The following is a 23,021-nucleotide window of genomic DNA, read 5'->3' as shown; positions in this document are numbered from 1 at the left end:
TTTTTGGATCCTGGCTCTGCATCGCCGACGGCGCCGGATTGTTTCGGCGCCAGATCATCAACGCCCAAGAGAAGAAATTGAAAGATTTGGTCAGAAAAAACCAAGATTTCAAAGTCAACAACCTCGAGTTCGACTACGCGTCGGACTCAACTTCGGTTCGGACTAGTCGGTCCCAGTCACTCCCCAAATCGACTTTAACTCCAACACGGTTTCCACATGGACTCCGCAATGCAGCCGAAGTATACCAAAGTCTTCTTACCCGAATTCAACTCGAACACGGGCAAGACGAAGACGACAATTCCGACTCAGACTATCTCCCAGAGATACCATTATCAGGACCAGCCCAGGGTCTGGTAATAACTACAACATCACAAGGCAGATTCGTTCACTGGCCAGGAATGAGACCATCCCTTGCCCGCGACTACGAGTCACGCTTCGTCGCTCACATAGACAACCTCCCATACCAAGAAGGCGTCCCACTCACTTCAAGCCGTGAGGAAAGTTCCACAGAAATTGCAACATCAAGCTCCGGAAGCTACTACCCAGACAAGGAAGTCTTTATTATTACTCAAAATAACAACCCGGGTACTAACCAGAACAGAACCCCCAGGCGATTAGCACAACTCGACAACATCTCGGAAGATGAGTCTACAGCTGACGCCCCACAAGATGAAACCTCCGATCAAAGGAACCAAAGAAGGATGCGCAATGCTACTCGGGCTGAGCGACGACAGACGCTGGCTACAAATATTCCCATCACAAACCTTGAAAGAGCATTTGACGCAGTTCAGGCTCAAGAACATACCACTCCACTTGCAGCAATCGCCTCGATCAATCTTTTAACAACATTAATACCTCGAGACAGGGACAACGAAGCCACAGCTCAGCTCGTGCAGCGCGGCAACGGACTAATCGCACAACTTGCAGAGCAAGTTTACAAGCTACTCGACAAAGAATCACCAATCCCATCTGTTCCCCGCATCACAGCTCATCAAGAAGGCAGTAGAGGTGCTGCAGCCAACAACAACGATGCTCAAAGAAACGACAATGAAGTCGTCAACCAACCTCGGCAACACAGCCTAGGGTACCTCTAGACGGGTTGCCGGTCTAAAACACGGACGCTCTTGTCCAACGAGCTGCTGTGCAGCCTAACTTGCGCCTTTGGTGGCACTAACTGTCGTGTCAACTTTTTGTGCAAAATGAGATGGGGCATGTTCAATCTCGACTCCTTGGAGACGACAGTTAAGGTGTATAAGTATGACACGTCGCACAGTGGAAAATGAGATTGATAATGAGAGTACAGTAGTCCGTAGCACGGTGCCGTGCCATGCTATACGTATAACCACAATAGAGTTTCAGTTGCATCAACTTCTCAGATTTTGATCGCACCGATGGTGCCTTGTTTTTGTTTGTATCTTACAAATCAAGAATAGTTGCCTTCACGGTTCGTCCACTATGAAAGATGATACCATCCGACACCATTTCTATTTAAGAAAAAATCTTATTTGACATCAGATCAATTCCTTTCTTGATCTTGAAAAACTTTCCATCCTTGCTCCAAATCACCTACAAAAATCATGAGAATTTTTCTACTAAATGACAAAATAGAGATGAAAATATCTTGCTCTAAAACACTCATTTACCTTTATGGTTTAAAAATTAACATTCATCAAATTAGACTACTGTTGAAACTTACTTGACTTTTTATGGCATCAAATTACTTTCAAAATATTATTGGAAAATAACCAATATTCGCCACATGGCATGCAATAGTTTATAAAATTGTTTCATATCATAAGTTACATAGATAATTGTGAGTTTCCTCTAAAATTTTTCAATTATCCCATTCCTCACAATTTTATATGTAATTTATGATGGAAAATAATTTTATAAAGTATTGAATCCCATGTGAGGACTATTAGTTACTTTCCCATAATTTTTGGAAAGTATTTTTGTATCATAAAAATTTAGATATGTTTCAAGAGTAGCCTAATTTGGTGAAATTTAATTTTAAAACTGTAAAGGTACATGAGTGTTTTAAAGCAAAATATGTTCATCTCTATTTGTTCTATCAGTAGGTAAAGTTTCATGATTTTTGGAGGTGATTTAGAGATCATTTCGCCTAACTTAACGGGCAAAAGTGATGGAAATGTTAAATAAGGAATGAAAGTTAGAATTCAATGTCATACAAGGGAGGGGAAAAATTTTCATGGTTAAGGAAGGAATTGAGTCATCTTCTATTGTCAAATAAGCAGTAATTCTCTCTTTCTATTACGGTGACCAGCGGGCCTCAACAAATTACACAATAACTACTGCACAAAGGGTCATCTCAGATCAGATGGCACGGAAACCCTCATGCACCAAGGTTCTACGTCTACAGCTGTGAGAGTTCTTTCCATCAGACATGATGAGGCCATTCTGCCACTTGATTCCACAATTCGTTCCAAATAAAGAATTTGTACAAATAGTTCCTAATTAAGGGGTTATCGTTCAGATATATTCTAAAAGAAATCTTTTTACAGCATTTTTCTAGTTCAGACATTACACTAGAATGTTATTATCACCACTAGTGATTAGTGAATAGCCTATTAGAAAAGTGCCAAGAACTTTAAGAATTCATTTAAGATTTAAAAAAGCTATTTGAATTGATCATGTGGAGTGGTAGATTTGTTGTGAAAGATTTTTTTCGTGATATATTACTTTTTCTATTTTCTGTTAGCATTTATATGTAAAAGGTCGTGGTCAAAGTTGACGTTTGAGATGGAGTAAATTGCAATTGACTGGTGATATGGATCTTGAAACATCACAACAAAAGCACTCCGCAAGCTGCAACTGCAAACGGACAACAGAAAATATTGTGTCGAGAATGTAGAGAGGATTTGAAGGAGACGTATGACATATGAATGATGGGGCCTAACAGCATCCGTACAATATCCACGTGATGATATTGCAAACCTGATTGCTAGGTGCAGTTCAATCATTCAAACCGTTGTGTTGGAATTGTCTTCCGTGAAGAACACATGACATTGCGGCAAACGCAAGGCGGATGAGGCCTTGTAGCGCTGCCGGATGAAGCAATCAGAAGCTAGCGTATGCGACACGTGGTGTCACCTGTTTTCTACGGCAATGTAATCACTGAAATGTAAAACATCTGGGCCGGTGTGGGCCATCCAAATGAATCAGGTGGGAGATTCTCTCCCCCTCCGTGGACCATGCAAGAAAAAAACGTTGTGTTCGTCGTTGTGCGTGTCTGGTTCCCCTTTGGATGTAGGTATGTTGGAATATGCTATAGGCTAGCCTAAGGTCGAAAAGCCTTTTAGTATATGGAAATATCTCAGAATATGGTGCGAAAATTGTCAATCTATTTGGCCAAGCCATCCTGATCATGAAACCATCAAAAGATAGGACCTCACAAATATCAGCCTATGGCGAGCTCTATTCGTGATCTATTTGGAGTGCAGGAACCAACCTAAGTATACCTTAAAAAAAAGCGTAATGCACTGTTAGTCTTCTTTATTACTCCCTCCATTCCAAATTATAAGTCATTCCAACTTTCTTAGAGAGTCAAATCATTTTATGTTTGATAAAAATTATAGAGAGAATTACAAAAATTTATAGCACCAAATAGATATACTATGAAAATATATTTAATGAAGAAACTAATGGTACTTATTTAGTTTATTTAGTTTCATGAATGTTATACTTTATATAAATTTGGTCAAACTTGAGATGTTTTGACTTTTCAATAAAGTTAATTTGGAACGGAGGGAGTAGTATATGACTGGGGAACATTACGTAGTATTCTATATGTACATGCAAAATGCAAGAGAGGAAGTAGCATTGTGTTGATAGCAAAGACTTTCTCTGCGTGGTTAGATTGGGTGCAGGCAGTAGTTGTTGCCACTGCACGATATTCAACATATGCAAAAAAGAAAAAGAAAATCAGAAAATGCCACCTAGAGTGCCACTGACATGCGGACCCACCAACGTGTGCCATTCTCGGAACCAGCTGCTTCATTGCAAATTTCTCAGCTGATAAAGTCGAAATATTCCCACTATCAATTGCGAAGCATCTGTTCCGAGCTTGTCTGATGATTCAGGAACCAATTACTCTGCTTTGTCACAATCACACTGTTTCCAGATGCTAAATTAGGTGAGCATACCCACATCTCCTCGGAACATCGCCTTCTCTGCATTCACCATTGCAAACGCGACATTGGCATAGCCGCCCTTGATCTCCATGCAGCAACTGACCTCAGCAGGGTACCAATCAGTTCTCTATATTTATTGACAGCAAAAGCCATTAATCCGACCCTTCCTCACTGAAAAGAGAGCAGAGATCTCCATTGAACTAACTTTGCTTTCTTTCTGCAGAGTACATAGCAGACACACTCAACTCTCATGCACTGCACAGGCAGTCGCTGTCCCAGAAATCACTGGTGGTATGCAGCAACAACCACTGTTCTCTGGTAACAATGGGACACCTGAAGAGTGTCACTCATCCACTAAAAGTGACAGCAAAAGGCATTAACCAGAATGCTCCCAGCAAGCGATACTGAAATGTCCAGAATATTAATGGCCAGGTCAAGGATAGCACTTGTGGAATAAGCCAGCCAAGAAAAGGCCACTTTTTCAACAACATGGTGACTGGTGAGGTCCTTTCTGTTCGTCAATTAAGGGGGCGTTTTCTTCCCGTGTCTTATTTTTAGCACGTGTCACATCGAATGTTTAGATACTAATTAGGAGTAGTAAACGTAGACTATTTACAAAACCAATTACATAAGTGGAATCTAAATGGCGAGACGAATCTATTAAGACTAATTAAGCCTAATTAATCCATCATTAGCAAATATTTACTGTAGCAACACATTGTCAAATCATGGACTAATTAGGCTTAATAGATTCGTCTCGCCGTTTAGATTCGTCTTATGTAATGGGTTTTGTAAATAGTCTACGTTTAATACTCCTAATTGGTATCTAAACATTCGATGTGACGGCTGCTAAAGTTTAGCAAGTGGAAGAAAACAGGCCCTAACTTTCCAGTTTTGGTCCAAAAGAAGCTGCCAAGTTGGGTGGAATTGTCAAGAGTTGTCGGTATAAATCCTGCACGATATGGAATCTTCAAATCCGCAAACTTCAGAACACTCTGACTCCACTGAGATCAATGACAACAGTTCAGAGGAATTTTGAGACTGACTCATATGAAATTACAATAGATGTAAACTTTTACCACCAAAACAGTTCTTGGTACTTTGGCATGCCTTCAAAATAATTCAAATCCTATGCTAGGAAAGTAACTAACACAGAGCATTAGTACGGAACTATCACTAAGGATAATGCATTTTAGTCAAATGCAATGCCACAACCACAAAACAACCTACAGATCATATACAGATGAACTAACGCCTATCTCCAGACATATACCATCCAGCAGATGGCAATCTAGAAGCTTACAGAGCAAACAGTTTTGGAATACGCTACTTTGTTCCACATTAAAGAAAGCTGCACAAATTCTGAAGAAAATGAGTTGAGCTGACCTAACTTCAGTAGTTCATAACTATGTGTTAATAAATTTGTGCAGTTTTCTTTCAGCTGGGGAATATGAGAACTGGTCATCTAAAGAAATATTAAGATGCGTCCTTTGCTAAAGTCTAGGATTCCTACAACTATTGCCCCTACCACAAAACAGATGGCATTATCCATTACAAAGTCAGTGGCTTCAAACCAGATTCAGACAAATGGTTGCCATCACGGAGCAATAGACCCCCACTGTGAGGAAGCAAGATTTGCGGACTCTTGGCTTTTGCATCAATGATTGGGGCCGGTGAAGCTTCCTTCAGTTTCTTCACAAATTCAAAAAAAATCGCTACTTGCGAAGCATACCTTCATTAACAGGAAAAACTGAATCAGAGTTGTTTGTGCAAACCAAAGTAGTTATCAGGAAATACTTATGGAACCATAATTCAGTCAGCAAGCACTATAGCATGATAGCTTTTTGTGCGATTTTCAACAATCAAAGTGGAGTTTTCCAATGGTTCAACAACTCATAAAATGGAATCTTTGTAAGCAAAACAGTACGATTCAAAATATTCTAAAAATTTTTTTGTGTTTGATAGCCAAGTAGAACCCCAGAAAACATGATAACAGATATAAGGGAAGTTACAGCAAAGCCAGTTTGAAAATTGAGTTTATGAATGGGTAGCTGCCAAACTTACTTTCTTTTAGCTTCGACGTCCCGGCTAAAATCAATATTTGGTTCACAGTCCAGTACAAGAGCAGGAACCTAAGTTACATATATAATCAGTTTTCAAGGCTGAATAACAACTTTTCACAAGAAAGGAAACACAAGATGCTTACTTTCTGGATACTAGAATGCATATGACTCCCTTCAAGATAAAACACACTGTCTTTAATATCAGGGTGCAAGGAGTGGTCCATGCTATACGGCAATTGGCTTGCTGAGAATAGTCTGTGATCCTTATGTTGAGAAGGCAGTAACCAGCATTCATGTTTCTCATGCAAATCTCGCAGATACTGCAATGTGACATTTCCTTCTTCAGATCTACTTCGAAGCATCATTCTCTTGTGACAAGTATCAGGGGTAGCTCTAAGATAGATAAATCCATCAGGGATAAGGCCAGGAAGAGATGACAGCACAGGGTCAAACCAAGAGTCATAAATGCTCAGCTCCATTCCATTCAACCAATTAGCTTCATGAACAGCACGAACAAAGACCTGCAGAAGGGAAAGCACAAAAAAGTAACTCGATTTTCACAAGATAGAACAGGAAACAAGTAAAGAAATAGATGAGCAGCAAGATTTCTGGAAGTACTATGTCCCAGAGGAGGCCCGCATTCTGCATCTCCATTTCTTTGGAATTATTGAGTGTATGGATAATAAAAGATACATGCCACTTTTGACCTAGGTGTGTAATATTTAGGTTGTTGGTTACAAGTCTACAGTATAGCAAGGAGCCAAAAGAAAAATGCATACCATTCGATCACTGAAGATGCTCCGTTCTACCAATCTGAGCGGCTTTATTCCTCCAGAGGACTCCTTTTCTTGCATGAGCCTTGTTACAAACACATAATTTTGGAATGTGTAGGCATACCTCTGTGGTTCAGCATAAAAGGCGCCCAAAATATTGAAATGATCAGGACCAACATCCTGCCATTTCGAGACTGGCTCAGGTACAATCTCCACAAGATCACGCAGCTCAACAGTCTCATTAGCAATTTTCTGTAAGAAGGTAGACTTCCCCACGCTGATGTTTCCCTCAACACAAAAGGTGATTCTCTTGTTCTTGGTCGATTGCATGTCAGGCACCTTACTCTCCTCTTTCAGTTCCCGAACAACATTGTCTTTCACGAAGGATGTTATGCTCTCTGCATGGCTCTTATGAATGATTCCAACAGAACTTTGCAAAAACTGAACCATCTTCTCAGAAGACCCACCCACAGGCTGCAACAATTTAAGAAAATCTGTTAGAGCTCTCAGCAGAGATGCAGAACAAGAAACTTTTCATAAGGCATGTATTCAGCCAAACCCCTTACGTGCCTAAAACGTGGTATCTAAGACAGGACATACTGAACCCACCATTCATACAGTTTGACAATGCAACAGTCTGGAGCCAATTCCTGAATATTCCTAGCTTCCTAATTAAGTGAATCAATTGGAACTTGAACTAACTCTGTAATCAACCTCCGCAATCCAGGCTAATGAAGTGGCAGAATTACAGAATGAAACAAACAATCTTTACGCCTCATAGCTGAGATCTTAATTTGCATCTAGGAACTCGTATAATTAACCTTTAAGTTCTGGGCTCCCCATGGTAATTTACCAAAAGCAGCCTTAGGAATCAATAATAAGTTAAGGCAATCTGAACCTCCCAGTGCCACATGCCTAGTCTCCCTGCAACAACTGATTTAACTATTAGTTCGATTTTGGATTCCAGTGGATCACACACTGCAACCACCGATTTAACCATTATTACCAACCAAACTATTGAACATGATAAACAGGAGATAAAAAGGCAAGTTGTCGCTGACCACGCACGTTTTCTAATTGCCAAATTAACGCCCCCAGTACAAGAACCCAAATTGAAGTCCCACATTGTCCTCACAATAATGCGCCCTATAACTTAGCAAGGAACCCTGATAAAAGAAAATGGCAGAGATGCGTATACTTTATCCGTGTACAGCTGCTTGAGGCGCACGAGGTCCCTGAACCCGCCGTCGACGAGCTTCCGCAGGTTCCGGGGCCCGACCCCGGGGATGCCGAGAAGCTCCGCGCTCTCCCTCGCCGGAAACCCCGCCTCTCTCCCGCCTACGGCCGCCGCCGCCGACGAGAACCTCCGCCGCCCGTACCGCAGGGACCCCGCTGCGGCGGCGGCGGCGGGGAAACGGAGGGGAGGGGACGGGGAGGTGGAAGCAGAGGGGGCGGGCGGCATCGCGGGCGGGTCGGAGGAGCTACGGGCTGGGGCAGCGAGGCGGCAGCGGCGGAGAGGGAGGAGGAGGCGGCGCATGGCCGGCGGCGGCGGGGGGCATGGGGGTTTAGGGTTGTTGGTTTTGGCGGGAAGGGGGTTGCGGAGGCCGAGGAGACTGGGTGCAGCCGGAGCAGAGCTGCAGGCAGGGGAAGTTCCGCATGGGCTCTGCATTTTTATCTCTTTTGCACAAAAACCAACCAAAAGCTATCTGACTTCGTCAAAATTCGAAAGTTCAGAGTTTGGACCGAGAGTGCTGCTGAGGGTAGACCCAACGAAATTTCTGTGGGCTTGAAGCCCGAGCGAGTTTCGGCCCAATGAATCCCGTATCATTTTCACGGGACCCGCCCCTGGAATTCCAAATTTTGAAATTCCCATCTTCACACCCCGCTTTTTCGGTTTTTCGCTCCCACATCCCACCTCATCTTTCGTCCCCCCAGCGGTGCCGCCGGCGACGACTCCCCGCGGCGGCGGAGGGAAGTATGCCCCCCACCGGTGACGCTCGGAGCCCGGCTAAGCGGCCCCGTGACTCGGACGACTCCGGCTCCGACGGCGACTCCGATTCGGACTGCGACGGGGGCCTCGTCAGGTGCCGCATTCTGGGATATCCCCCTTTCGAATTTCGATTTGGCTCGTTGGATTTCTTGGCCTGATTTATGATGTTTCCTGTCATGGGCGCGGCGGCAGCGACTTGAGGGAGATCGTGTGCCTGCTGCGGCTCATCAAGGGCGGGGCCAACAAGGACGGCCAGAAGATGTGCCAGCAGATCATCGCCAGGTGAGTCAACACCCGGGAGGGCTTCGGATTTCCTCGCGGTCGTCTCGGAAATTTCCTCTAATTTTGAGCTTAATTTCTTTTGGGGAAACGATTGAGCTAATCGCGTTAACATCTGTTAATATCAGTATTTTGACTGTTGCTTTTGTTTGGGGTTGCGCCGATTGCTGCCTGTATTGAATTCACTTATTTTCGGGCAATGTATTACGCCAGTTTCGTTAGATTCGCAGTTTTTTTTTTATATCAGTGTCACACAATGCCAGTGATTCGGTGATACATAGCCTTATCTGTAGACCTTGCAATCATGCTAACTTTTAGGCTTCAATGAGTTTTGGCAAGCCTACTTGAAATAACTCGCGATTTTGTAGTAGAAGGCAAGTAAGGCAGCATATCTGGCAGATGCAAATGTGTTCCTCATGTACTGCCATGAAACATGCTATTTCTGTTGATAATCTTGGTTCTTTTGTTGATATTGCTGTGCCACATACTCTCTCCGTCCCATGAAAAGTGCAATCGTAGCATTTGAAAAAAAATCCCACAAAAAAGTGCAATCCTAGAAAATAGATCTAACTACCTGCTTAATTAAATGGTCAGATGTGATTTGCATTGCCAAAACTTAATACATGTGGCCAACAAATGAGTGTATTAGAGTCTTTTCACGCCACCACTAATCTGTCCTAGAAAAACTAGAATTGCACTTCATGGGACGGAGGGAGTAGTTTGTAGTCTGATTTTTCTTCCTAGTACTGTTCTTGTGATGGCCTGCTGGAACTCACTGTTATGAATTTTCCTGATCCTTCTCAGGACAGCAAGATAGTTTTCCTGTTATGCATTCACAACCATAACTATTATCTTCCTATTTTCTATTAGAAACAAGCAGTACGTCAAAATTGTAGACAACAGGAGTATGAGAAAAGAATGATTCTATATTTGTGATAGATCATATTTTTTTCTCATTCTACCGAGTATGCTAAACACATGATCTGTTGAAATCTGAAAGTCTGTTCTTTTATCTGTATGACTAGAGTTTTTTTGTTAAATTGTTTTCTTAAACCTGTAGTGTGGCAGTGGATATTCAGACTATGCTAGAAGAAACCCAGCTGAAATTTGAGAAGGAAAGGTATTTTTCTTGCGAGCGAATTTGTGTTCTATAAACTCTATTCTTCTTGGAGTGTAAAAGGGAAAAGGTGTTTAAACTTGGCATCTGGAACCAGCTACAGAGAGCTAAATAAAAAATTTCATCTTCATTGAAAACGCAGTAATCTGTGTTCCTGTTTGCAGGCAGAATTTGCTGGAAGTGCTGTCGAACAGTTCCAAAGAGGTACTATACATAATTGTCTTTCAGGGTATTATTTTGTACTAAAATGACATGAGATTTGTACTTTAGCAGTGCGAGAATTCACTGGATGAAGAATACAGCAAGTTCCAAGAAACATATGATATGTTTTGTAGAGAAAAGGATGCACACATGCAGACTTTCAGAGGTAGGTCAAATAAGAGCTAGGTGCTGTTTGTGATGGTTACTTCTCACTGATTTCTTCAGTTATGTATGAGTGTGCCTCTTTTTGTTCTTTCTAAAAAAACTAGTAGTATTTAGTCCATGATGCTTGATTTTGTTACTGCATAATTGAATTTAGAGGCTTTGACTGAACCTGTGTGCTTTGTTTACCAAAATTTTCTGTTGTTGACTGGTTGCTACTTATCTGAATGAATTTGAATGCTGTGCCTGCAAAGAGAATGACTTGGCAAAAATACCAGCCTATCAAATGAAATCTTTATGCATTATTGCAGACTTGTTCTCCGAAGTTGAAGTTGAGAAGAAGAAATTGCTTGAGCAATACGAACATCATAGTAAGTGATAAGACGATTTGCCAATTTTGTGCGACAGGCTGTTGTTTACCTGACTATCATTCTTTCAAACAGAGAAGATGGAGACCACCATGTTATCAGAACTTGACAAAACGTTCTCTGAGAAGATAACGCATGCAGAACTATCTGTCAGAAGGATGAAGAAGGTACATCTTGCTCATATATGTACATCTGCTTGCTCCTCTTATGCCATATCTTCCTTTGTCAATCCAAATTTCCTGAGTCCTAGATTCCAGTAGTGATTGTACATTTCAAGAGTCCCAGATTCCAGTAGTGATTGCATATTTCAATTTCATGGCTTTGTTTACGCAGGATGACAAGTCTTTTATCATCTTTCGCAAGTCTATTGGCTCATTTCTTGAGTGTGGCTCCGATGATGATTTTGACATCGATGACGAGTGAAGCCTCTACACCTACAATAGACAGTCCATGAAACGGAATTTCTTCATTACTTCTTGGCCTTTGCTTTTTTCTGTGCAGATTTATTATATTTTCTTCATTACTTCTTGCCCGTTGTATTAGCTTCTTCCAGATGAGGATGTTGAATCAACCTGATCGTTGAGATTCAGGAAGCACAGAATAAAGTGCAATTCTGGATCTGGTCTGGAGCTTAATGTAAATATACAGATGGGAAATGCAATTGTGTTATTTTTTTCTCTTTGAAAGCAAAGAGGCTGTTACTTCTCAGCCCAAAATTGACTGGGAAACACCGTCAAAAAAAAAACATCTACTGGGAAACGCTCTGGAAATCCAAACGTTGTCATTCTTAGGACTTGACAGCTGACACCATATTATCGCACTTACATGTGGCCCAAGGACATTTTATTTTTGAGCCGCTCAGGACTTAAATGGCAAATCTTGAATTGCCACCACCACCAGATAGAACAAAACGCAAATGCTTATTGCAGGCGTGAACAACTTAACCTTTGATTGGAACAAAGCAAAAGTATGATGTTCAAATGCAAAAACAAAATTATTATTCAACACAAACAAAACTGACATTGATGTTGTATCAGCCCAGTGAAAATTTGAGCACCCTAAGTTCTCGATTACTCCATGTATACAGCACCAATCAACAGATCGTTCAATGCTAAATGTAGAGAAAAACAAGGCAGCTATATCTCCTGCCTGTACTCCACATTGCGAGTATGTAGCAAACTACGTAAGATTGATACCAGCAGCTATACAAACATTGAAACAGTCTTTAGCAAGATCTTGATATTGCATTCCAAGGTCAAAAAAATTCCTCCCAACAAATATGCTCCACGGTCAAAACAGGGGCATGTACACCCGCCGCCTTCAGTACACTTCATCGAAATTGAGGTTATAAATACGAGTAAGGCGATTAACCCAGCCAGTCAGAATGACACTGTCTATACTTTCAAGCTTCCTGTAATTGCAATTCAGGTTCTCCTGCTGATGCTTTGCTAGCAATGCCTCCTCATGCAGTTGATTCTACAAGGATTCAACAAAATAAATACCATAAGCACAATGCCTAAAGAAGGGAACTAAGAGACACATCACATGCAAGGACTGACATGACTGAGATAAAAGTGTTTTACTCAAATTTTACTGCTGTAAAAACGTCTGAAGTATGAATTTTAGACACATGTTTCTATTCTAAAATGTTCTGAGGCAGAATGATAGCTATTCAAGTTCACAGAACCAGAAACTGAGGGTCATCTAGCAGCAAAGCTGCCAACAAGAACAAGATTTTACCTTGATCAGTGATAAATTCTCCACCTCATGTCTCTTGGACATTATCTTAAACTTTCTGACATTTTGACAATCAGGGTCTGTAGGACCCACCCAACAGAATTCTAACTTTCTACCAGGTTTCCATGGACGGTCATTGAACATTTCTGCTGTGGCTCGCTTCGCCCTCACAGGTCTTGGCATTCCGGACATCATGAATGGGAACTCATCTAGCATGTTGACCACATGCTCAGCATCCTTCTCAGTTTCCATTTCTACTAATGCAGATTGAGGAATGTCAAATGGAACCGTGTAGTTGGTCACAAAGTTGACATTTTTTACATTCCCAAATTGGTTCAAAGCCATCCTTATGACTGCATCTGTTGCTAGAAGAGACAAGTTGTCAAGGTATACAGTTCTCTTGACCTTCTCCTCAAATTCTTTATATTCTTTTGTGGCCTCTAAGAATGCAGCACTGGTACTTCGTCCCACAGCTGGGGCAGCAGAGGTAGAAAGTTTCATTCCAGAAGGATTATGGCTGGTGCCAGTAGCATGCACTGCAGAGGTGCGCAGCTTTTTGATAGTTTTCTTGTCATTAACTGGATCAGCTGGTCTTCTGCTTGGGGCACAGTTTATAGCCTCAGTTGACAGCTTTGCAGTGGCAATGTTCTTTCTAGCTTCTTCAAACAGGTTATCTCCCAGAGAGTTGTCATTTGCCTCCTCGCCCTTCACTGCAGACGTCACATTCTTCCTTGGGTTGTTGACCTTAGCCTCTTCAGTTACCTCCTTGCTTGAGGGATTGCTGTTTGTCTCATACAGCAGCCTCTTGCTCCGGGTGATGTTGCTGGAGTTGTTCTTTTCCACTTCACCATGCACGCTGATGATTGACTGGTTCTTGCTTGGGGTATTGTTAATAGCTCCTACATATGATTCTTTCCTAGGTGTATTGCTGCTGTCCTCATGAGGCAGCACCTTGCTCATGATGTTTTTGTGTCCCTCTTCACACAGCTCCTTTCTTTCAGGGTAACTGATTTCCTCTTTAACCTGCACTTCAGTGGCGGTTGTCTGGTTCAAGCTCAAGACAATCAAATTAGCCTCTTCAGGTAGTGTGTCCTTTGACATAGTTTTGACCAGGCTGTTGCTGTTTGCCTCTTGGCACTGCCCTTCTCCTGTAGCTTTGCTGCATACCTCCTCAGCCTTCGCTTCAGTATCCACAAAGATCGTGCTTGGAGTGTCGTTATCAGTATGTTCGAATACTTCTTTAGCCAGGTGGTTTTTAGTTTCCTCAGGTACTACAGTGCTCGTGGTCTGAACACCCTCAGCCAACCTCTTTCTCAGGCGTATACGAATTTTGTTCCCAGGTGGGCCGATTTTCTTGGCATTGGTGTCCTTGCTGGCTTCAGCAACCTGGTTTTTAGAGGCAGGTATTCCCTTGCTACACAAGACACTCCTGCAGTTTGTGAATCAAAATGATATAATGTTAAACAGTAGAAATGCCAACAATATTTGTCAGGCTATATGCAGAAGACAAGAAGATCCCTTTTGACTTATCAAATGGGACAGGAATCTGACAACCTAAACAGCTAGCACATAATGCACTCAGCTAGTCATGTCTGCACACCAGTAAAGATATCATCTCCGAAACAAAACAATAATAAGTATCAACAAGACAACACAGTAGACAAGAATTTTCAATGACCAGCCAAGAACATTTGAAACAAACGTGATGGTAACAGCACCAGGCTGGTCAAAAGTAGCAGCAAGTCCTATTCTGAACAAATAACCTATTGGAAGATGTGTATCTATATGATATGTGAAGTGCCAACATACTTGGGAGAGCATGTTTTCTGTTTTCCAGCAATTGATAAATTTGATGCTAGGATTCAAATCTCTTTTCTGTTGTCCAAAACTTCTGGGACAAAACTGTTTTGTGGAGAGACCAGGCTAGACCTAGCAAAAATGTTCAGCAGAATTAACCTGCAATACTCTGAACTTAATAGTTAAATGTTACTGGTACTAATCCTAATGCAGAAGAACATTGCGGGGATTGAAATTTGTAAAGATGCACAAAAAACTTCACAACTAGGTGAAAACATCATTTGCTGAGATCTAATATGTTCTGCAGAAATTTAGCTGAAGCACAACATATCCTGTCACCTACTCAGCTTTTGCACAGCAATTTCAGAAGCTACCTTTTTTTCCCCACATTTCGCAAAATTGAACCCAAATTTCACAAGCTGCGACCCCCGACGCCCCAGTTCCACGGAACCCCGCGAGAGCCGCAGCAGCCCATGGGCTCCGAGATTCTGAGAAGCCACCGCTCCCGGAACAGAAATGCAGGTCATCTCGGCGGGCGCAAAACCCTAAACCCCAATCGGCGCCCGGGGAGCACGAGCCGAGAATCGCGCCCCACCCCCGAGCGGAAGCGTCCATAGAACCCCCTAAGCAGCAACTACCCACGATCTTCGCTGCGCTGCACGGAATTGGACGCGGATTGAATGCGCAGCAGGTAGGGGGAACTGGGGGAAGAGGGTTTACCCTGGAATCGCCGGGACGAGGGGGGAGGAGGAGGAGGTGATGGGGAAGAAGCCACTCCGGGAACCAGACATCGAGGGAGCCCGCGGTGGCGGCGAAGGGCGGCGACTCCGACAGCGGCGGCGGCGGAGCAGGAGGGAGGCAGCCCGTGCTTCCGCCCACTGCCACTAGCCCACCAGTGTGCTGCTTGCCCGATCGGAGGAAGTGGGTGGAGGCTGCAGACAGGTGGGGCCGGGGCCCACAGCGCAGTGACATATGAGACGTGGACGGGATGGGGAGGCCCCCACTCGTGCGCGAGCGGATATGATCCTCTCCTATTTTTCGAACTTTCTTTTTCGGACGGAAATCCAGCTGTAAAATCTTCTCGATTGGACAAGTTTCGTTAAAACTAGATTAGATTAGATTGGAGTATGCCATGATAAACCCATCTACATTCATAGCAGCGTGATCAACCATCATTTAGAGAAAAACGATGTCAATTGAAACAAGACACATTTCAACTCATTAATTAATTTCATCAAGCTTTTGGTCAACCCAAAAACCAAAAATGGTTAGGAGCACATAAGAGGAGCAAGAAAGCATATGGTAAGAGTAAACCTGACTAAATATAACTCCCTTTTCTGTTGCAATTTACTTTCTTTTTTTTCGAAATTGACATTCTCACAGTGCTGTTGGAAATCTCAAGTTCATTTGGAACAAATCGTGCTACGAAAAAGCTGTTGAAGAGCTAGGAAGAAGATATAATAAATTTCCAGCAATGATGCCTCACATTCCAGGTGTCGAACAGTGCAGGCCGGTTTTTCAAAAAAAAAAAGAACAGTGTAGGCCTCTAGAGAATTGGGCTAGTGCTGGTGTTATGGGCCTTTTGGCCTTTTGGGCTACTGGACCGGGTCAATTTTCTTCCTGAATTTGGCTCGGTCCTGGAAGAGACGTTGTATATACGGAGAATTTGCTATATGTTGCAACAATGAAATGATTTACTGGTCCAAATATTCCTAACTCGTTTTTTTTTAGAAAGAGAAGATTCTACCAGATGGAGGCATCACAACTTCACAAGCCTGCTTTTTCCGTAAAAGTGTGGTGGGAAATAATAGTCTTGTTTTTGAAAGTAGAAGGGGCTAGATACACCATGGCCACAAAATCTTACAATGACATGGCAATGGCAACCCAAAATTTACCATACCATATCACAAAACAAGCCCCTCATCAAGCTTTTTTACATGAAAAGCCAAAAAAGGACGAACACTCTAGTGGGACAAACACAATTTCGATGCACACGCACATTCTGTACCTCCCTCCAGCCTCGAGATGCAGGCAAGCAAAACAGACCAGCGAAGAAACAGGCAACATACATTTCCAACGTTTTCATGGAAGAGCCACCACGGCAAGGATCGCTCCGACGAGCCCCCAAACCACCGCACATGAGTACCCGAGGGCGGCCCTGCTCGCCGCCGCCGCGCCGCTGCGGTGGCTCCTGGCGTTGGGGTTGCGGGGGTCGACCACCCCCGCGCCGCCCTTCTCCGCCGAGGCGCCACCCGTGTGGCCGCCGCTGTGGCTGCTGTAGCCGTGCCCGTGCCCCGTCCTCACCGTCACCCGCTGGCCGCCGTCACCTGCCGCTGCACACATCAGACTTGGTTCACCACTGAGTTTCAGCTCATGCTGTTCATTTGGTCATGGAAATATGATACTGGATCTCTTTTTTCAAGCAATTTTCGCTATTTTTTTTTTGTTGGCTGATCTGGTCATCTTCAGAGTATGCAATGATGCCGTAAAGAATTGGTGCGTGGTCGCTTTCTGATGAAGTGATGAGATCATAAGGAATTGAATATAAGTATCCTTAACGTGTTGTGGTGCATCCTGGAATGCAGGGAAGGGAATCGTATCTTTCCCCACACATGGACAGGGCAGACCGACAGAGAGAGCATCTGCGATGGCCTGATTGGCAAGGCCGCAAGGGGCCTCCGATCTGCGTCTGCACACACATCAGCAGGGTCCAAGAACTTTTCTTTTCCATTCTTCTTCTTTTTTCTTTGGCTGCTACGTGGAGTTGCACGAATTCTTTAGAGCCACAAGTTGCCAGTGCCACTGAGGCCAAAGGCCCACACTTGCATCATTTTTTTTTCCAGGTTCTGGGGAACCACTATGTTATCCTTATTCAAAAAAAGAAAAGAAAAGAAAAGAAACCACTATGTTATATGCTAAATTCCTTTGCTATTTAGAGTTCTGACTCTTTACACTCTTTAGAAACGGTCAGGTGTTTTTTAAAATAACAAGTACGGGTTGTTGACTCAATTTCTTTAATGTACTATTATCGTTATTCTTAAGATGGTGCTCTTTTAGCTTGATATTCAGACTCCATTAGACAGGGGTTCTACCATAGGATGAAACGAAAACAGGGGTAAATGTACATATCTGGCAAGCATCACTATAATACTTGGCTAACAAATAAAGCATATGCAGTTTCCTATATGCTTCCCTGGTTGCAAGCAATCGGCCCAAAGTTGTGGTGTACTGTTGTATGATAATGGTAATGTTCAGCTGAAGATATTTTATGAGCGAAACATAAGTGCGTTAATTTTCTATATTATGTTGCCACTTTCCTAGGCCCCAGTCATGCTTTGGTCACACTCCTGAAGAACTAAAAAGAAAACATCTTTAAAGCTTCAGGAGTGAGCAGGGCATTGTCTCTTTTCCACTGTCTACTTGTCTCCCCACAAACCCATCCTTCAGGGGTTCAATTGAAGTTTCCTACTTGAATTGAACCCCAAGAATCTGCTACTGTAAAAACACAAGAAAGACATGGAGGAAGACAAACTAAAATTCAGTTCAAATTCTTAGCCTGAGAATAGCGAAACCGCGTACCTGCTGTGTCCCTGGCATCTGCCGCAGGCTTAGCTCCATCTCCATGGACAGCTGACACAAGCAGCAAGAGGAGGAGGAGGGAGATGAAGAGGGAGGCTTTCTTGGAGCTCGCCATGGCTGCCGCTGCAGGGACCAACAGACCAAGCAAGGCCACGAACTGCCAGTAGCGCTCTGCGCCGCTCACTTATATCATCCCTCTTGGGAGAGGTGGTAGAATAAGTTCCTCAGGGAGCTTTCCACGTGGTCCTTCCAAAGCTGGTCACACCTACCTTATTGTTTATCGCTTTCTTTGTTTGTTTAGTTTTTGTAACAGCCAGCACTAACGGATGTCTTCCTTGCTTTGGAATGGTTAATGCTATCATCAGTACTACTTATTAAGCAAAAATACAACAGAAGTGGGTATTCAATTAATTGCTTTGTTGTAGATGCCATATAATTTAGAAATAAAAAAAAGGTATGATGCACATTACAAATGTGACATGTAGGCCCAGTTGTTTATGCGTCCAAATAGTACAGGTTATGTTGACTAGTTTAATTTGATGCTTCTGTGAAGGGTCCTTCATGGTGAGCAGACCATAAACAGGCTGCAACATGGCATGCAGAACTTCAGCAATTTGCAACTCTGCTTTTTTGCACCTTGCTTTACATCTGCTCTTCTAGAAAAGATTTACTGTATGTATGGTCTTCTGGGAGAACTTAATTGAGATTACTTCACAAACTAATGTAATACTAGAGATTTATTAGTGGCATTGGACAAGTTCTTCAGGATTAGGAGTTTAGGGCAACAACATCATCTCACCGGCTCACACGTTGGACATAGCCTCAATAGAGAAGAACAGTTGGAGGAATTTGTCTATTTCTACAAAATGAACGTTTCAGCGTCGTCGAAGGGATTTTTTTAGAAAATGATAAGGTCACACAGCCAAATTTACAATATCTTCAGCTTACGAGCTGATCACAAATAAAATGGTAAATAGTACGCAAGTGAAGGAAGAAATCAAAAGCAAAGTCTATTATTGTTTCTCCATTTATTCTTAGTAAATATATCCAAAGCGACCACCTCCAGTGCCTTGCTTGCTAAGAGGACAGTATCTCTTGCGTCCTCACGCTGTAATAGGAACCAAAATCGCAACCAATATGCTTCCCTGAAGATAGCCTGCATAAAAGAGGTAAACCATTTTTTCTCAAAAACCAAACCATTACGCGTACACCAAATTACCCACATAAGAGCTGCCACATCCACAAAAATCAAATGTCGTTCTTTCTTGCTTATGCCTATTAACCAATTGCTAAGCATATGCGTTATAGACTCTAGTGGGGTTAACCCAGTAGCTATATTAACAACTCTTCAAATGGTCTTAGCATGTTAACACTCAAAGAAGAGATGTTTAATTGTTTCATTATTTTCTGCTATTAGACCAATTTCTTTTAGTCAAATTATCCTTTGTTAAAATAACACCTAGTATCAAAGGAATATATGTGAAATTTACAATAAAGTAGACCACAAGCCCACAACATAAGCACTTGCTAGTTGCTACAAGCTTATCAGGCATCCACCGTAGAGGCAAAGAGGAAATTTAGGACAGTATGTATAAGCAAATGCTTTGAAAAAATATATAAAAAGAAAGATGGAATGAAGGTTTTGGAAAAAAAAAACATTTTTCCCATCATGTTGCTCTTGAGCACTGGAGACTAGCGTAGATGCATTTTTCTTTGGGTCTTTTTGCACATTTTTTGTTCTGGCTTGACCTTTCTTCACATGCCCCTGGGTTCTCAAATAGTTGTTATTTTAAAATACTTGCTCTCAACTTTTGAAAAATCTAGTCCTAGTACATGTAAATTAAAGGATTTAGCAACATAAAAACCAGGATTGGTGGAGTTATGAAAAATAAATACCTTCACGTCATCAAACCCATAGCGATACTTTCTCAGAAACTCCATCTTTTCCTTTTTAGTAGGCGTATTAGAATTTGAAAAGGTCTTTAGAGATACATTTAACCACCAACTTCTGTTATGATAAATCAATGTTGTATTAAAAGATATTTTAAATATGATCTTTGTACATTAAATACGCATATAATTTTGTTTATTGACGATGAAAAATTATTTAAAATTGACTTTTAAAATCCTAATACGCCTTGAACAGAGGGAGGAGTTATGAAAAAGTTTAATAGTAAAATGTTTAATAAGTAGAAAGGAATTGACGTCGCGCAATGTATATATGTTTGTTGAAGTTTTGACCCTTGACACAATAACTGAAAAAAAAATATTTTGAGCAGAAACTACTACCATCAAAACACCAACCAGCCAACGGCGCCCGCAACGAGGATGACGCCGGTGGCCGCCGTGAACCTGGACGCGTCCTGGCGCGGCGCTGCCGCTGCCGCTGCCCCGGACGTCGGCGGCCCAGGCGAGACGATCCAAGGGTTGGACCGTTGGAGGTGGGGCGGCCCCCACGCGCGCTGCCCGTCACGGCCGCCGCTGTGGTGGTGCCCGTGGCAGCCGCCGCCGAGGTGGTGCCCGTGTCTGCCGCCGCCGTGGTGGTGCCCGTGGCAGTCGCCGCTGGTGCCGTGCGCCGTCTCGTGACGATGAGTGCCTGCACGTACGTATATGCGTATATGCAACAATGTAAAAATCGATTGTGTGCATGACCGTTGATGCAGAATGAATTACTAGCTTCGGGAATCGAGAGTGATGAGAGGTCACACTTGCCTTTGCCGTTGCTGCTGCCATCTGCAGGGGCAGGGGCGTAGGCGCCCGATGACAAGGCGACGGAGAGGAGGAGATGGGAGACGAGGAGCAGGGGAAGCCATGGGTTCGCCTCCATGGTGGCGATCTGTCGGTGGCGTGATGGGTTTCAGGGTAATTCTGGCTTCTGATTCCGGCAGATGGACGTTCGTTTAGTAGTGGCTCGGCCTTGGTTCAAAACTTCCATAAACGCAGGGCTTATTTTACCTTTTTCCCATCATCACAAATCGGAAAGAGATTGTTCGTTGTTCTTTCCATCCTCGCAAGAGCTCAGAGACGTGCAACATCGTGTCCAAATGGAACCACTACTAAACGAGGCATTCAATTTCAACATCCATCGTCGATCCCACCAGAAACAAGATAAAATATGAAATCGTTCCACCAAACAAACAATGTCGGTGAGCGATCGAGGAGATCAGAGACGAAGCAGCAGCAGCAGAAGGGCCGCTGCAACGAGCACGGCGCGCGCGGCAGCCGGCCGGCCTGCAGGGCCCGCCGTCGTGGTAGCCGCGGCGCTGCGGCCGTGGCGGTAGTTGCCGTTGCCGACGACCGTGCGAGGGTACGACACGGCAGGCGTCTCCGGCGTGCCGTGCCCGCGTTCGTTGCCGTGTCCGCGCCCGTGACCGCGTCCGTGGCCGCGTCCACCGTGGCCATGGCCGCCGCCAACGCCTTTCCTGACGGTCGCAGACCACCTCCCGGTGGCCACCGCGTCGTCGCGCGCCTGCTGCTCCACGACCCCTGCATGCGGCATCTCCCGCACGTGCGTGGAAGCTTGTCATTTGGCAAATCACACATTACCGTCCGAAGCACGCTGAAGACGAGGCAGCTGCTTACCTACTAGGCGGCGTTTGCTGCCGTCATCTGCGGCCGCGAGGCGGTGGCGTGCTCCATGAGCTCCGGAGATCAGAGCCGCCGCCGATGCCAACAGCAGCATGAAGAGCACGGTAACGAGCCCGAGTTGAATGATGCGTGGCGCCATTGCTCTCTGCTCGCACGTATAGTACTTCAAGCCATCCCACGAACGCCGATCGCGGCGAGACGAAGATTAGCAGCTACCTCGCTAATAACAACTCCGGAAACAGTAGTGGCGCTCGTCGTTAACGACGTCTTCTCGTCCCTTCTCGGAACCCTTTATTCGCCTCCCTCCTGTCGCTACCTCTCTCACATGCACGCAGCCAGCGAGAAGAGAGGAATACGTGTGGAGGTAGTCCTGCTATAACCCCACCAATCCATTCTCACAAAAAAATAAATATAATCCACCCCAAACCAAACCTCCACCATCACACATCACACCATCCCGAACTTTCCATTGCATAAGTTATACAAACTGCTTGTCAAATATGGTTACAGTACAATAAGAACCCATCAGGTACCTAATAAAAACTCATTAGGTAGTTCTTTTGTTTGAGTTTGTATGTGACTCTTGACGCAGGGTCCACATGTAAATCTAGCCACACTATTTTGCACAAAGTAGCGGATTGTCAACTAATTTATCTGCAACAAGTTTTGGTCAATTTCTCTAAAATTTGAAGGTGTGAACACGAGGTTTTAGTTTTAGGGTCCGACTCTTTGACGCGGGGGTCCACATATAAGTCCAGCCGCACCACTTTGCACAAAATAGCGGACTGTCAAGCTAATTCATCTGCAACAAGTTTCAGTCAATTTCTCCAAAATTTTAAGGTGTGAACACGAGGTTTTAGTTTTAGGGTCCGACTCTTGACGCGGGACCCACATATAAGTCCAACCGCACTACTTTGCATAAAGTAGCGGACTGTCAAGCTAATTTAACTGCAACAAATTTTGGTCAATTTCTCTAAAATTTTAAGGTGTAAATACGAGGTTTTAGTTTTAGGGTCCGACTCTTGACAGGCGAGGCTCCATGCTTTTGAATTCTTAACGGGTTGAGAGCCTTTTGGACCCCAAAATAATACCAGACTCCTAAACACCCTCCAAACTTTCTGTTTGTAACTAACCCAAACCAAACCATCTATTAGGCGAACCCATTACAAATCAATCCAAATGAGAAACCAACCCAATTAACAGGCTAGGAACAACA

General features: G+C 43.5%; 5 protein-coding genes across 7 annotated transcripts; 1 reads left to right on the top strand and 4 right to left on the bottom strand.

Moving 5' to 3' along the window:
* Nucleotides 1-5,224: 5,224 nt before the first annotated feature.
* LOC101770077 lies at nucleotides 5,225-8,633 on the bottom strand. Its single transcript, XM_004955850.3, has 5 exons — nucleotides 8,186-8,633; nucleotides 6,994-7,461; nucleotides 6,358-6,735; nucleotides 6,216-6,283; nucleotides 5,225-5,883 (listed from the first exon to the last, which is right to left on the bottom strand). The coding sequence occupies exons 1-5, from the start codon at nucleotides 8,522-8,524 to the stop codon at nucleotides 5,703-5,705; spliced, it is 1,434 nt and encodes a 477-aa protein (XP_004955907.2). The 5' UTR covers nucleotides 8,525-8,633; the 3' UTR covers nucleotides 5,225-5,702.
* A 224-nt stretch (nucleotides 8,634-8,857) lies between these two features.
* Nucleotides 8,858-11,782, top strand: LOC101770474. Of its 2 annotated transcripts, none has more exons than XM_012843917.2 (8): nucleotides 8,858-9,071; nucleotides 9,170-9,259; nucleotides 10,317-10,376; nucleotides 10,538-10,577; nucleotides 10,644-10,740; nucleotides 11,048-11,107; nucleotides 11,180-11,271; nucleotides 11,438-11,782. In XM_012843917.2, exons 1-8 carry the CDS (start codon nucleotides 8,965-8,967, stop codon nucleotides 11,525-11,527), a joined length of 636 nt encoding a protein of 211 aa, XP_012699371.1. In that variant the 5' UTR covers nucleotides 8,858-8,964; the 3' UTR covers nucleotides 11,528-11,782. The 2 variants fall into 2 exon arrangements, with proteins under 2 accessions (XP_012699371.1, XP_004955908.1); XM_004955851.2 differs by having other exon boundaries at nucleotides 8,859-9,071; nucleotides 10,647-10,740.
* A 295-nt stretch (nucleotides 11,783-12,077) lies between these two features.
* On the bottom strand, nucleotides 12,078-15,589 carry LOC101770888. Its single transcript, XM_004955852.3, has 3 exons — nucleotides 15,359-15,589; nucleotides 12,845-14,270; nucleotides 12,078-12,580 (listed from the first exon to the last, which is right to left on the bottom strand). Exons 1-3 carry the CDS (start codon nucleotides 15,427-15,429, stop codon nucleotides 12,425-12,427), a joined length of 1,653 nt encoding a protein of 550 aa, XP_004955909.1. The 5' UTR covers nucleotides 15,430-15,589; the 3' UTR covers nucleotides 12,078-12,424.
* Nucleotides 15,590-16,397: 808 nt separating this feature from the next.
* Nucleotides 16,398-18,412, bottom strand: LOC101771281. Of its 2 annotated transcripts, none has more exons than XM_004955854.3 (2): nucleotides 18,218-18,412; nucleotides 16,398-16,965 (listed from the first exon to the last, which is right to left on the bottom strand). In XM_004955854.3, exons 1-2 carry the CDS (start codon nucleotides 18,330-18,332, stop codon nucleotides 16,721-16,723), a joined length of 360 nt encoding a protein of 119 aa, XP_004955911.1. In that variant the 5' UTR covers nucleotides 18,333-18,412; the 3' UTR covers nucleotides 16,398-16,720. The 2 variants fall into 2 exon arrangements, with proteins under 2 accessions (XP_004955911.1, XP_004955910.1); XM_004955853.3 differs by having other exon boundaries at nucleotides 16,398-16,971; nucleotides 18,218-18,409.
* A 2,778-nt stretch (nucleotides 18,413-21,190) lies between these two features.
* LOC101771947 lies at nucleotides 21,191-22,099 on the bottom strand. Its single transcript, XM_004955855.2, has 2 exons — nucleotides 21,800-22,099; nucleotides 21,191-21,703 (listed from the first exon to the last, which is right to left on the bottom strand). Exons 1-2 carry the CDS (start codon nucleotides 21,942-21,944, stop codon nucleotides 21,381-21,383), a joined length of 468 nt encoding a protein of 155 aa, XP_004955912.1. The 5' UTR covers nucleotides 21,945-22,099; the 3' UTR covers nucleotides 21,191-21,380.
* Between the last annotated feature and the right edge of the window lie 922 nt (nucleotides 22,100-23,021).

This window comes from Setaria italica, chromosome II, assembly GCF_000263155.2.
Source record: "Setaria italica strain Yugu1 chromosome II, Setaria_italica_v2.0, whole genome shotgun sequence".
NCBI lineage: Eukaryota > Viridiplantae > Streptophyta > Magnoliopsida > Poales > Poaceae > Setaria > Setaria italica.
Note: the sequence above shows the minus strand (reverse complement) of the source record. Positions and strands in the feature narration are given on the sequence as shown.

What these genes read in the sequence shown, in the direction of transcription:
- LOC101770077 (XM_004955850.3), bottom strand. Translation starts at nt 8,524, where the DNA reads ATGCGCCGCCTCCTCCTCCCTCTCCGCCGCTGCCGCCTCGCTGCCCCA. An exon ending in AGCAGCTGTACACGGATAAA is followed by an intron (nt 7,462 to 8,185) that starts GTATACGCATCT and finishes AAATTGTTGCAG; the next exon opens with CCTGTGGGTGGGTCTTCTGA. An exon ending in GCATCTTCAGTGATCGAATG is followed by an intron (nt 6,736 to 6,993) that starts GTATGCATTTTT and finishes TCCCTTCTGCAG; the next exon opens with GTCTTTGTTCGTGCTGTTCA.
- LOC101770474 (XM_012843917.2), top strand. Translation starts at nt 8,965, where the DNA reads ATGCCCCCCACCGGTGACGCTCGGAGCCCGGCTAAGCGGCCCCGTGAC. An exon ending in TGCGACGGGGGCCTCGTCAG is followed by an intron (nt 9,072 to 9,169) that starts GTGCCGCATTCT and finishes GCGCGGCGGCAG; the next exon opens with CGACTTGAGGGAGATCGTGT. An exon ending in CTGAAATTTGAGAAGGAAAG is followed by an intron (nt 10,377 to 10,537) that starts GTATTTTTCTTG and finishes TCCTGTTTGCAG; the next exon opens with GCAGAATTTGCTGGAAGTGC.
- LOC101770888 (XM_004955852.3), bottom strand. Translation starts at nt 15,429, where the DNA reads ATGTCTGGTTCCCGGAGTGGCTTCTTCCCCATCACCTCCTCCTCCTCC. An exon ending in CTCGTCCCGGCGATTCCAGG is followed by an intron (nt 14,271 to 15,358) that starts GTAAACCCTCTT and finishes CACAAACTGCAG; the next exon opens with GAGTGTCTTGTGTAGCAAGG. An exon ending in AGAATTTATCACTGATCAAG is followed by an intron (nt 12,581 to 12,844) that starts GTAAAATCTTGT and finishes GAATCCTTGTAG; the next exon opens with AATCAACTGCATGAGGAGGC.
- LOC101771281 (XM_004955853.3), bottom strand. Translation starts at nt 18,332, where the DNA reads ATGGCGAGCTCCAAGAAAGCCTCCCTCTTCATCTCCCTCCTCCTCCTC. An exon ending in AGATGCCAGGGACACAGCAG is followed by an intron (nt 16,972 to 18,217) that starts GTACGCGGTTTC and finishes TGATGTGTGCAG; the next exon opens with CGGCAGGTGACGGCGGCCAG.
- LOC101771947 (XM_004955855.2), bottom strand. Translation starts at nt 21,944, where the DNA reads ATGGCGCCACGCATCATTCAACTCGGGCTCGTTACCGTGCTCTTCATG. An exon ending in CAGCAAACGCCGCCTAGTAG is followed by an intron (nt 21,704 to 21,799) that starts GTAAGCAGCTGC and finishes TGCCGCATGCAG; the next exon opens with GGGTCGTGGAGCAGCAGGCG.